This window comes from Lithobates pipiens, unplaced genomic scaffold, assembly GCF_037356315.1.
Source record: "Lithobates pipiens isolate NorthernLeopardFrog02 unplaced genomic scaffold, aLitPip1_a1.2 Scaffold_23, whole genome shotgun sequence".
Lineage (NCBI taxonomy): Eukaryota > Metazoa > Chordata > Amphibia > Anura > Ranidae > Lithobates > Lithobates pipiens.
This window is the reverse complement of record NW_027507785.1, coordinates 121,493,953-121,508,196: the sequence shown is the minus strand read 5'-3', so window position 1 is coordinate 121,508,196 and position 14,244 is coordinate 121,493,953. Positions and strand designations below refer to the sequence as shown.

Here is a 14,244-nt window from a genome sequence, read left to right as displayed (position 1 = left end):
GGTGGCACTGTGGGCACTGCTGGGTGGCACTGTGGGCACTGCTGGGTGGCACTGTGGGCACTATGGGCACTGCTGGGTGGCACTGACAGGGGGGCACTTACTTTATTCAGGATGGCACTGCGGGTGGCAGGTGGGCACTGGCAGGGGGCAGGTGTCCTTTTAAATTGCTGGCCGTGATCGGGACTGATGTCCCGAACACGGCCGCCGGCGATCGGCTTTTTTTTTTTCTCCTCGCGCTGTCAGCGCGAGGAGGAATACTAGCCGATTACCGGCTCCGTTTTATCACATGATCAGCTGTCATTGGCTGACAGCTGATCACGTGATAAGGGGTCGGGATCGACCCCTTACACGGATCGGTGATCAGGCGAGTCTCACGGACTCGCCGATCACAGAGCGCGCCGCGCGCGCCCCTCAGGGGGCGCGCAGGCCGCTCGTAACCGGGACTACGTCAATAGACGTAGTCCCGAAAATGTGGGTCCGCGCTATTGCCGTCATTTTGCAATAGCGCGGATCCCAAGTGGTTAATTATATTCCCCTGCTTAACCGTATACGGAAGGACCTTGAGGAATGGGGGGGGGGGGGATCTCCCTTGCCCTGGTTCGGAAGGATTAACATCCTAAAGATGGACACCCTACCCAAGTTCCTGTATTTATTTCAAACAATCCCCATCCACGTCCCCAAATCATTTTTTATCTCCCTACGTTCGCTAGCCATCAGATTCATGTGGAACAGGGGCCTCCCCAGAGTTAAATTTAAACTGCTTACACTTCCGAAGACTATGGGAGGAACAGGCCTCCCTGATTTTGAGACTTACCATACAGCTGCTCATATGACTCGCATCATAGAATGGTTCCCCCATCCTCCCTGCAAGGCCTTGGTGGCCGTTGAACAGGACCTTTCTCCTGTGGATCTCTGAGCTCTTCTATGGGGGTACAATCAGGACTACTCTCGTATGACATCCTTATCCCCACTGACTTTGGCCTCCTTGAAGCTGTGGTATAAGACAGGGCTAAACACCACCCTCTCCTCTGATCCGGGCCCCCTGACGTCCCTCTTTGACCATCCTGCTTTACCACAAAGTACAGGGGCAGCCTCCCTAGGATCCTTTAAGCGTACGGAGTGGCCGCAAGCTTTCACATTTGTACATCCCTCTCAGGGGACCCCGGTCCCCCTGGCAGACTCCGGAGATTGGCTCACGGCCCTACAGGTGTCCACATTTACCAAACGCCTATACTCCTCCTCTCAAATACATCGCAAGCTTACCAACTTCGAGGTACTGTGCTCGCTCCCAGAAACTCCCAAACACCTACTATCCTCCTTGTATAACTTACTACAGACTTTAGCACATGATCAACTCCCACATTACACTAGGCTGTGGTCTGCGGATTTGGGTGAAGACATCTCTGTGCCGGAATGGCAAACCTTTTCACTTCACACACAAGTCGACCATCTCCTGCTACTCTCAAGAGAAGAACTACAAGCTACTGTCCAGATGGTACAGAGACCCTGCTACTTTACACAAAATCTTCCCGTCTACACCAGCCACCTGCTGGCGCTGTGAAGCCTCAGTCGGAACTTATATACATGTCTGGTGGGACTGTGAGAGGATCCGCCCCTTCTGGACACAGGTTTTTGAATGTTATAATCTTTTAGCTGATATTCCGGTTCCTATCTCTCCCAAAATTGCATTACTCTCAATACTGCCCGGGTCTATTAAATCGCAGAGACAAAGATTGCTCCGCTTCTTTATGTCCTCTGCTAGGCAACTGATACCTGCTTATTGGAAGACGACGACTACTCCCCCATTGTCACGGTGGGTATCCATTATGAATGACACCATGAGAATGGAGGAGATGTTGGCACTGGACAATGACACTTACACCAAATTTATATCTCAATGGTCGATCTGGCTCCGCTTCTCTTCCTCTGACACCTTAATGAACCAAATCTTGAACGCATAGGGACACTGTGGGCTCTCTCCTACCCTACCCCCCTTACCCATATCCCTTCCCCCTCCCCCCCTTTCCCTCTCCTCTCCTCTTCTTGCTATTCAGCTTTCCCCTCTACCACTCTGTTTCTTTCTTTTGCTCCTCTCTTCCCTTTCCTCTTCTCTTTCTTTCTGTCTTCTTCATACTATTGATTACACATTGTCTCATGTAGTAACCCATGAGTATTTCTCCCTACTATGGCCTCGTGGATCGGGAACAGGCCGTTTTCCCTGCTTTCCAAGCTTCCCGACAGGGACCGGCTGTGGCCGATAGTCATTAGCCGGCCACCCGTAAATGTAATCCTGTTACTGTTCCTGCTTGCATTTGCCTCATGACGGTTACTGTTTTATTGTTTTCACTTGAAACGTTTCAATAAAAATATTTTCAACACTAAAGTGGAAGTAAACTCCCCTATCGTTTTTACAGCCAAGGAAGCTGCCATCTTTGCCTCTGTTTAATCTTCAACTGCGATGGTGCTGCACATGTGATTCGTTATGACACCAGCCATTGGATGGTTTTATAGAGAGCACAGCCAATGTGCAGCTGGCATTCCCGGCATGGCTTTTTTTTTTTTTTTTTTTTTTCTGTTTAAATCTATGGGTTTGCTTCCACTTTAAGATCACTCTCAAAACTGTTTTTGGTGGCGATCACTACGGCAAGGAGAGTGAGTGAACTCTAAGCCCTTTCTGTTACGGCACCCTTTTTTTTCAGGTTTTTCCGGACCATTTGATTTTTAAGACGGATCTGGCCTTTTTACCAAAGGTAGCCTCGGTTTTCATAGAAACTAGGAGATTGTGCTGCCTACTTTCTGTTCAAATCCTGTAAGAACAGGAACACATTTTTCATAGGTTGGATGTTAGAAGATGTGTCCTTCATTATTTAGATTGCACAAGTGAGTTCAGAAAGTCTGATTCACTTTTTGTATTTTCAGGGGCCAGGAAGGGTTCCAGAGCCTCTAAACGTACAATAGCCAGATGGTTAAGGTTGGCCATTGAGCAGGCTTATGTGACGGGGGGGGGGTTAGAACCCCCAGTTGGGATCAGGGCACACTCATCCAGGGCAGTGGCGACTTCTCAGGCAGAGTGGGCTGGTGCTTCTCCAGAACAGATTTGTAGAGCTGCGACGTGGTCCAGTTTTTCTACATTCGTAAAGCACTACAGATTGGATCTTCTGGCAGCCAAGGACCAAGCCTTTGGTCGTAAAGTGCTGCAGGCAGTAGTCCCACCCTAAGGTAAGGTGCTTGCTTATCCTCTACGGTGGCTGTCCTGAAAGACTGACTTGGGGAAAAACTGAGTTACTTACCGGTAACATCCTTTTCCAGGAGTCTTTCAGGACAGCACCAGTTCCCACCCAGGTTTTTGGATATCTTTAAGAACTCATCGCATGAGACCCTCAGGTAAGATTAAACGTTTGGTTAACGTGGTGTCTCCCCAGTTGGCTGGAGGTACTCTGGAAGAACTGAGGGGACGGAGGGAGGATGAGACTTAAATTGTGAAACTGAGGGCAGTGTTTCCTAAGAGGGGAGGAGCCAGGGTCTCTCTACGGTGGCTGTCCTGAGACTCCTGGAAAAGGATGTTACCGGTAAGTAACTCAGTTTTTTTTTTTTTGGTCATTGCTACTGTGCCCCATCAAATGCTGCCGGTGTGCATCGCCTGGCACTTGTCTTGCAGCGGTTCAGTGGCAGTGTCCTGTATGCTCTTCAACTTCTGTCCTCTCTATCAAGCATCCAATCAGGTGACAGGTTACAGACCTGAACACCTGATTGGTTGAGAGGCGGTTCAGCATTGGCAAAAAATTCCTTAGCTTTGCTAAAACACAGCTGAGAACGCACAACATTGTGCCTGCTGTTCACATTTTTGGGTGCCGATTAGAGCCATGCTTCCAAAAAACACCCCTGAATTGGGTGTTGGGGACCATAGATTCACGCAATACATTAATCTATGGTGGTAGAGCAGTGCCAGGAGAGAGGGGCGGTGCTCCAGTGCCCTTTATGGATGCATCACCACTGCTGGATACACATGCATAGGGTTTTTAATTCAGGAGGCTGAACAAAAACCTGTAGTCACCGAATGGCTTGAAATTCTGCCTGTTCAGGGATTGTCTGAATTTTGATTCATGCATGGGCAGGTTGGCTTTACAGAAAATCTCTTGGCTTATGTACAGCCAGGTTGTTGCTCAATCAGTGCTGGATATAGTTGCTGAACAAAATGCATCTATGGCCTGCCTAACAAATTGCTGCATCTACACAGGTGGGATCCTCCCTGCTGTGCTATTGTATACTGAGCTTCAGAAACCCCCCCCCCCCCCGGCGCCACAATTGGCACCTTTCGGGGGGGGGGGGTGGAGGTACCTGTACAGGTATCTGCACCCACTTCCGGCGTAGATTCTGCAGAAGCTACGCCCCTTTCCGCAGTATCTACGCCCCTTTCCGAAGGTCCCCCGCTGTCTGCTGGGAAACACACGGATCCCAAAGACAGCAGGGACCATCCTTATTGACCAGCGCGACTAGCATACTAGCTCATAATAAATTGCTTAACTGAGATCTAAGTGACCCTCATTCACCTGTCGCTGACATGTTGACTAGGTGTGACTGGCCGGAGCAGCGATGAGGTCACACCCACGCATGATTGCTGGTACCGCCACAAACGGCATGGTCGCTGCTAGAAACGGCACACTCAGTGCGCCCAAAGTCCACGGCACATGTGCCGTAGACATCGGTGCTGCTTTTTCTGCAAATATCTCCTTAACCTTTTTAGGTTTTGGAGATATTTCTTGCACCTATGGGTAAGCCTTAATCTAGGCTTACCTGTAGGTTAAAGTGGTTGTAATGGGTATACAACCACTTTAATACTGATATCCTTTGCTAAGAATTGATTTGCCTGTCCATAAAACCTTGTACACTATTAGAGGGCTGAACAAAAAACTCAGTTTGGGAGGAGCTGCTGAGCTAACAATCCGATATAAAGTCTCCAATATCCTGCCATTATACTTTATTTTTTTTTTATTTTTTATTTTTTTACAGAACATGAATAGAATCATTTAGGCGATTTGCCTCCCTGGGAGATGAGGATTATATCTTGCATCAGTAGGCCTTCAAGATGCCTACCTGCACATTCCCATTTGCTCACCTTGGCTCTTTCTGCAATCTGGAGTAGAAGATCTCAATAGGCCAAACAGCAGTGTGACAAATCTATGGCTCCTAAGTATTCAAAGGTGCTTGCACCCTCTACTCATCCTAGTATGAGCTCAGTGCATGCAGATCATAGGGGTACCTAGATAACCACCTTCTGAAGGTTTTGTCCCTATCAGAACTATCTGCTAAACCACTGATGCTTGAGGCATTTGGCATGGTGATCCACCTTTAAGTCTGCTCTTCAGCCTTCCTCTAGGACAGTGTTTCTCATCCTGGGGTTGGGACCACCTCAGGTCGAATGACGATTGGCCAGGGGTCACCCAATTCTGGGCTGTTCCTGAAGCCCGAACCGTTCTTCTAGCCTTTTCGTGGATGCCCAGCAGGGCTGTACCTGGAGCCTGTGGCCTCCCACTCAGCCGCTCATTCAGTTCACGGCATGGCTGGGGGGGCAAATATTAGAGGTCAGCTGATTGGTGAGGAATGTGAAGCATGGGGGGCTGGAGGCCCTGTCTCCCTATCTTTGGCATAAGTGTCACTGCTGTGAGATGCCACAAAGCTGTAGACACAGTGCATGACACTAACTGTGATTATAGTTGCCATTAAAAGTCCCCACTACAGTTCTCAGATCAGCAGATGACAGTACCTAAGTTGGCTGATTCCACCTCCCCCCCCCCCCCCCCCAGCACTGCCACTCCTGCATACCCCCCCCCCCCCCCCCGCCAAGGAGTAAGAAGGAATAGACTACATGGAAGGGAGAAGAAAGAGGCGGAGGAACAAAGAAAAAGGGAGAGGCAGAATAAGAACAAGAGATGGTGAAGGATGGGGGGGGGGGGGGTCCCATCAAGAAATTAGGATCCTAAAATGTACCATAAGGGGTTTTAATACTGTACAAGTGGAAGGAAGTGCAACTGTTTGGAGTCCCCACAACTTGGGGAAATTTATCAAGGGGTCACAGCACTAGAGGGTTGAGAACCACTGCTCTATGAGGCCTAGGTATTCTAGATCTAACCCAGAGTAGCTTTTTTTTTTTTGCAAACTAATTGCCTCTCTAAGATCCCATGCTTGGACCCTTAAGATCAAGTACATCCATCAGATTCTCCTTGAGGGTGCTGGGCCTAATGGTAGCCTCATTCCAGGTGTTCTCTCGCTTAGTTCTAATAAAGGCCTCTTCACCTTCTGTTGGCCTGGTACCAACCCACACCTTTTTGATCTTTTACATGCTTCTCTAATCAAGCAAATGGAGGGTTCAAAGTGACTGTCTTGGTGGCTATCTTAGTTGGACATGTTGCTGGCTCTTGATGCAGGGAGTCTTTCCTGATTCTTCACGGATAAAGTGATCTTGTATCAAAGATAATTCTACCCAGGGTAGTCTCAGGCTTCCATTAATGAGGGTGTCCTTCCTCTTGTCCCCTGCTTCTCCCATTCTGGTCCTTCTCTAGTGTGATCTATGAAGTATATAACACATGGTCATTTAAGAGTCGATGCTTGTTTGCTTCTTTTGGTGTTAGGGTTAGGCTGAGCACACATGTAAAGTGTGTGTGGTTCACCCTCCCTTTAGAGTTTGCCAGACTAACATACTAATATGCCATTCTACCCTGTTGAGCTTGTGTCCTGACCTTGGCTCATTTGCAGTGTCCTTAGCAATGAATGGCACAATGTGTATGTGAAAATAATATATATATATATTTTTTTTCCCCTATCCAAAGGTTCCATATTTCAGCCATCAGAGGCCAGACTGGATTATGCACCCGTTCATTATTCTTCAAAGGAAAACTCTTCAGGGAGGGCTCATAAAGGCAAGCTGAGCAAATCTGATATTGGCACACCTAACAACTTCAAGTGAGTATTTCCTAAAGAGTCTTCTTTAATAATTTGGGAGAAATTACACCGCTGCTCCTAACGGACCCCAGCTAAAATTACATTTTAGTGCCAGCTGTGACAAAGGAGCAGAGGGTATCACTGGCAAGGAGTATCAATACATTGGAACCCTCTCTTGCAAAGACAAGGTCACTTGGGCCTAAATGTGCAAGAGGAGTGTCTCTTTAAGGCAAACTCTAGTACTGTTATGTTTTATAAAATGCAAAAGTTGCATGGTATGTCACATTAAACATCTGTACTGTCCCAAGCAGTTAGTCTAGATGTGGTCTTGTCACGTACCTGGTTGGAGTCTGAAGTGACAGTCAGCCTCCCTTGTATCTCCAACCCGTGTCCCACTGATGGGGACAGAAGGACCCAAAGGAAAGGATAGAGTGTGTTGTACGCTGGTAAATTATATTTTTAAAGGTGCCTTTGCAATGACATTTCCACCACATGTTGGTAACAATCCAGATGAACAAAAACCATTACATTAAAAAATGGAATGACATGGGGGGGGGGGGGGGGGGGGAGAGAGAATCAAACACATGGAAAACCAAGACACCAGCTGAAATCAGTTTTTAGAAGGCAATCCTGAACCTTGTCGGTGCAAATTAATATCTGCTTGTTCAGTCTCAACTGATGGCCTATAATGTATCTCATTATGAAGGTGTCGCACAAACCTCTCATGATGGGTGAAATCAAAAGGGCACTCAAGAACTTTGCAACCTTGTTGCAAAACATACTAATGGCATTGGTTACAGAAGGCTTTCTAAACTTCTGAATGCTCCAGTGAGCACTATTGGGGCCATAATCCTGAAGTGGACTGAATATTTCAGTGAAAAAAAAATTCAGTTGTGCAAGAGCCAAGGACCACTTGTGGAGCTTCAGAAAGACCTGGAATTGGCAGTGTGACTGACCCCTGTACTCAAGAGGATTGTCTGCCGTATATAAGCTTCCCTTGCCTGGTACCAGCATGATCCAAGGTCTCTTGACCCATCTGGTCACTTGTTGAAACATCAGTGTAGGGTTAAGAGAAGCATTAACTCAAGCACAAAGATGTATACGCGGAACAACCCCTTCCCCTCTTGTCATAATGACATGGGGTAAACTTTACCGCCTCCAGTAACATGACATAGGTGCTGGACAAACCCCCGCCCCCCCTCCAGAATCGAATCCACATACATACCATAATACTTTCCTCCCAAAGCAGACAAACTATTAAATCTCTATTTGCAGAGGCTGCCAAGCCATAACTCCTCCGCAGAATATGGAAACCTTGCAAGATCTGAACAAATTAATGGGGTTGATAACTACATGACAAATGAGGTTCAATGTAAAATAATGCATATGGGTGGCAAAAAATAGGAATGCAATCTATACACTGGTGGGAGAAGGACCTAGGGGTCCTAGTAGCAGCAGCTTGGCATTGCATGCCATTGCTGAGCCTAACAGAGCAAACAGAATATTGGCATGCATTTAAAGGATCCACTCCAGAGCTAAAACGATGATTCTCCCACTCTACAAGATTCTGCTCCAGCCACACCTAGAGTATGCTGTCCAGTTCTGGGCACCAGTCCTCAGGAAGGATGTACTGGAAATGGAATGAGTACAAAGGGCAACTAGGCTAATAAAGGGTCTGGAGGATAGTTGTGAGCACTGAACTTATTCTCTGGAGAAGAGATGCTTGAGGGGATTTGATTTCAATTTTTAAATACCATACTGGTGACCCCTCAAGGATTAAACTTTTTTTGTTAAAGAGTTTAACAAGACACATGGCCACTCATTAAGGTTAAACCTATTTTCTTCTAGTTTTAAACTACATAGAGGGATCTATACTGTAACTGTCAAGGATGTGTAATTCCTTTCTAGGTGGTCTCAGCTGGGAGTTTTTTTATTTGAAATTAGATAAGCACCTGAACTACCAACATACATGGATATACAATGTAATACTAACACATAATCAGACACATAGGTTGGACTTGTCTTGGGGTTTTAATTTTTTCCAACTTCACCTATTTGACTTCACATAGTACACATCAAACTGAAAATAAGATGTGCAAGTATAAAATGAAACTTGGCAGGGATGGAGGAAGCCCCTCTTATATTGGTTATACAGATTAACCTCGTGCAACAACCTTTTTAGTTTGGAGATTTACACCATTACAGCACTTTGGAATTTTTACTTTAGATTACACTTTGTTTTACTATTTTATAATGTGAATTTTTGCACTTGAAGTACATTTTCTACCACCCTTGCTAAGTCATGTCTTTATTGTCTTTATGGACCTTTGTGCACTGGTGCGCAGTCCTGTTGGAACAGGAAGGGGCCATCCCCACACTATTCCCATAAAGTTGGGAGCATTAAATTGTCCAAAATGTCTTGGTAAGCTTATAGCTTAAGAGTTCCCTTCACTGGAACTATGGGGCCAAGCGCAACCCCTGAGAAACAACCCCACACAATAATCCCCCCCCCCCCCCTTCCACCAAATTATTTTGACCAGTGCACAAAGTAAGGTCCATAAAGACATGGATGAGCGAGTTTGGGATGGAGGAATTTGACTGGCCTGCACAGTCCTGATCTCAACCCAACAGAACACCTCCTGGGATGAATTGGAGTGCAGACTGAGCCAGGCCTTCTCGTCCAACATCCATTCCTGACCTGACAACAAATGGAAGAATGGTCAAACATTCCCATAGACACACTCCTAAACCTTGTGGCCAGCCTTCTCAGAGTTGAAGCTGTTATAGCTGCAAAGGATGGGCCAACTCAACAGTGAACCCTACGGACTAAGACTGGTATGCCATTAAAGTTTGTGCAAAGGCAGGTGTCCCAATCTTGACAAGATACAATATACTCTTGACTCTGTCAAGATTGGTAATTGGGTGAGGAAGAGCTTGATGGTCATCTAATGTTTCTGCTATTCAGCCAAAGACTCTAAAAATCAGCCACGTCTGCCAAGCGCTGCCTGCACCTATCATCTGATGGCTGAAAATGTGTATACAATATCCCATTGACTAAAGAGAAATGCAAAAATTTCCTCCTAATTTTTAGCCCTGAACAAACTTTTTTTTTTTTTTTTTTAAATCTTCAGTTGTACAGGGCAATTCTAAGGCCTCCATGACACAGTGGTGATTAGCTTGGTCTCAGGATTCTAGTGATGTATGAGGACAGATGCCCTGATTGGCAGCCAGTAGAAGGTGCCCTTTTTGTGTAAACACAAATTCATGGATTGCTTTTTAATTCATGAAATGGTAGATAAGTTATCACAAGATTTGCTGCAAAGCGGTCAACATCTTCAATGCTTTGGCCCTTTTTTTTAACACTTAAACTTTCAGTGTAATGCTGTAGGTAAGAAAATAGGTTTTGCTGCAAGTGTTCTACTATTTATTTATTTTCTTCTTCTGCAGGCATATTTCCCACGTTGGTTTTAGCTCAATGTCCGGTCTAAATGTAAGTTCTCATATCATTAGTAACTATGAAGCATGTAGCAATTTGTTTTTGGCTTTCACCATTTACTGAACTTTTTGGTCATGGCCTTCCTCGCTTTCAATGAAATCTTCATGTGCTAAATTCCTGGTTTGTTTTGCCCCTCCACCATATGTCTCACTGCTTGGCCAGGTCAGAGCAATGCAGTCAGCCAAATGCTGCTGGTAATAGTTCTTCCCTAATAGAACAGAGGCTGCCCAGAACGAGCCTCAGTCCTTGCACTAGTAAGTCTAGGGAATGTCTTTTTGGAATTGCTTGAGGAACTTTAAATGGGAGAGGGGTTAGGGTTGGAATACTCCAAAATGGTGCACAGTAACAAGAGGTCACTCTTAAAGTTCCCATTCCAAGATTCTGTTGACTGGGGAATGGCCAATACAATGAGAACCCTTTGGAGCTGTCTCTCAAAGGGACTAGGTACACGCCTTCTAGCTTCCTCAAAACTAGTGTGGGAGACCATCCTTTTCCAGACCCAGTCTCGGTAGTCCCATATCCAGCTCCTCAGGAAGATCACTCCAAGCCCTCAGCCCTGACACTTCCTTGGCCTCAAGAACAGATGCAGCCCACAGGCTACCTCCTAGGGGCAGCAGTCTTCCCCAAAAGCCCCCCCCCCAAAGGTTTGAACTCTACAGGGTAGAGGGCAGCCTCTCTCTCAGGAGGCTTCAGACTAGTTTGTACCTCTCCCTTGCCCTGTTACAAAGGAAATTTACATTATACCACCTAAAGTGCTGTAAGTTGGGTAAATGCCTGGTATCACTAGACTTATCCCATGATGACACACCTGAGACCTCACCTTTTTGCTTTCATTGTCGGTACGTAACTTGTGCTTCAGCTCCTGCATGGTGACAGTTTTGATACTTCAGCACTTGCAGCCTCCTGGTATGTGTGATGCAAATATACCAGGTGGCTAAAGGTACATCACTTGGACAAATTTAAAAAATGAGGGTCAGAATGCTAAAACTGTATAGATTTCAAAATTTGAACATTCTTGGCAATTGTTATAAAGTGGGAAGTTGATGCTGAACTCTAAGTCTGCTCCCACAGCTCATAAGCAAATTGGTGATTTATAGGGCTGGTTTAACATCTCTGTGGTGCATTTTCATGACTGTGCCTCAAAGATGCAGATTTTTTAATGCACCACACAACAGGTATGAAAAGTGAGAACTTTATCGTGTAATACTCGGATCCACTGACCAGGAATAAGTAGTTGGTGGGCTTTTGACTTTACTGATCCACATACTCCTTTTTAGCTCCATGACTTGTGTTATGAAGTTCAGGTGGTCTGTTGGGCTGTATTTCTGTTAAATACACATTTGCCTAATTGCCTTTCATAAACTCCACTAAACGGACTTTGTGATGAATATGAAAATCCTGAACTTGCTGTTCTAAAAACTATACTCTTCTGAAATCGTGAGGGATATATATTTTTTTTTTTTTTTTTTTTGTGTGCTGTGATTCCAACCGTGAGATGGGATTTTTTTCCCAGGAGAAATGCTTAATTTATACTTGTGAATCTTTTATACTAAACTTCTATTTCTTCTCAGAAGGGCTTATATTGGCCAATACTCCACCAGGCTGTTTGATACTGCTATAAGTTGAATGCTGAAGTTTCCCAGAACAGTATAAATAACTTCAGTGTGGAAATGCTCCTATTTATTGGCATGATAATACTCTCCAATTTCCTATGCGTTTAGTTTCTAGATATAACTTTTTAAAAGGTTATCGTGCTAATCCTTTAAATATGACTTAACTTGATCCTGTGACTTTTTTAACACTTCACTCTTAACCAGCCATACAACCAGGCATGTACTGGCTATCGGGACTACCGGGAGATTCCCGGTGGGCCGGTTTCATTGACAGCCTGCCAAATTAATGGCTGCGCTACTCGCGCAGCCATTCATTTGAGCACCGCTGTACTTCCGAGCGCAGCGCACTTTGGCTCTTTCCGCCCCCACTCGGTGCTCTCAGAACACTGGCACTGCACACATCTTCGGCCACCTCCGGCCCACAGTCGTTCTTTTCCGCCACCGCTCGGCTTCCCCTGCCCCGCTCCTCTCCGACAGCTCTTCAGCAAACAAAACTCTGCTATCTCCGGCGACCCCCGTGGTAACTGACACTGTGAGATTAAATGAGCAGGGGCCGCCATGTGATGTCCTGAGAGCAGCCGACAGGCTAAAAAGTCCCCAGAGCAGACGAAGGAGGCCGGAGGATGGCAATGCTGCAGGAACCCGTCCAGGTAACCAGCCGTCCCAGCACAGCCATTGAATACAGTGTATATGTATATAAAACTGTCAATTAATATTAATGTGCATAAAAATATTTTCAGCAAAAAATTTCATATATAAACCATGCTTATAATTAAAATCCCCCTCCCCCCCCTTTTTTTTTTTTTTTTTTTTTTTTTTTTGCACTTTAATACCAAGGACATAGTTTGGATAAAATGGTTTTTATATTAAATTTTTTGCTGAAATTTTTTTTTTTATTGCGCATTTCAATATTAATTGACACGTTTGATGTACTTTTAGCTATGTTGGATTTTTTTGTATTTGAATCCTTATTTGCACCAAATGGATTTTTTTATGTTATTTTGGTTAGCATTACATCCTTTGCTATATATTCAATTTATCTGTGGGTTTGTGTTAACCTGTTTGATGTTGGCAGCTTCTCATTACTGCAGTTGATCAAAAATAGGTGTGCGCATTAGTTGTTTGTTTTAAAATATATAATGCAGAGCCAGGCTTCGGGCAGGTGACAGGGGGTAGAGGGGGGGGGGGGGCTGGAAAATAAAAGATCACTAGCAGTGTGCTGTCGGCTTCTGAGTTTGCATACTCCTATGTGTCTAGCCGGGCCGTGATGACGTCACTCTCGTGCAAGTGCGCAGCATACTGTTTTTGTGCGTGTTTGCAAAATTGGAGTGGGCTGGTCTGGATGAAGTCCAGGGCCATATTTTTGTCCCAGCCCTGCACACAACTAGTGTATTCTGAAATTTTAGTCCCCGTTCCAAGACAGGTTTCCTTTAAGAAACAATGGACATTCTAGGCAGTTGGATTTTTCAGTTCCAGAAGTTTTAATATAAAGACCGCTTTTATGTGAGTAGAAGTACTTATCCTATACCAACTAGGCTGCTACCGTAGATGCTTAAGCTTTTATTATGAAAAAAATATGGCTATACCCCAGCAGTAATTCTGTAGTTCACTGATCATCACATGTATTTTTTTCATATCCTCACTTTAACTTTAAATTTATTTATTTTTTATTTTTTTGTGTACAGCTGGACTCTGATGTAGACATGAAGGCACTGATCAGTCTGGCAGGTGTCCAGGAGGAGCATCTTGACAAGGGGAGTTCTCATACAATCTTCACTATATTGAAAAAGGAAGGTACCATGGATCATGCCCAGAAAATGCCAGGAAGGATGAGTATGTCTATAGGATATTGAATTGCCACTGTCATGTTACCCATGCACGTGAGGTCTCTATCAGGGGGTTATCTGAATTGACCTCTGCTAACAAAAAAATTCATGGCCAGCTTAAAGTGTTAACCCAGATGTATAACTCAATGCCAGCCCCTCTATTAGAGCTAGGCATAGCGCACTGTACCTGGCTTTTTTTTTTTTTTTTTGAGGCATGTAAATGCCTGTTTAGAGCATTCTTCAGGCTGGTCACTTGACTTGTGGCTGCTGTATCTCCGATGGATGGCTTCTGCGGGAGGGTGGCAAAGACCCAGACAAACATGGAGCTGACAGGCAGGAGGGAGGGGGGTGAGGGGGAAGCTGAGGGCAG

General features: G+C 45.3%; 1 protein-coding gene across 1 annotated transcript in view; it reads left to right on the top strand.

Moving 5' to 3' along the window:
* Positions 1-14,244, top strand: part of LOC143926987 (uncharacterized) — an 80,769-nt gene that overhangs the window by 46,068 nt on the left and 20,457 nt on the right. The window contains exons 2-4 of the mRNA XM_077450997.1: positions 6,828-6,960; positions 10,387-10,429; positions 13,734-13,881. Coding sequence (XP_077307123.1) covers positions 6,828-6,960; positions 10,387-10,429; positions 13,734-13,881 — 324 coding nt within the window. The remainder of the gene's footprint in view (positions 1-6,827; positions 6,961-10,386; positions 10,430-13,733; positions 13,882-14,244) is intronic.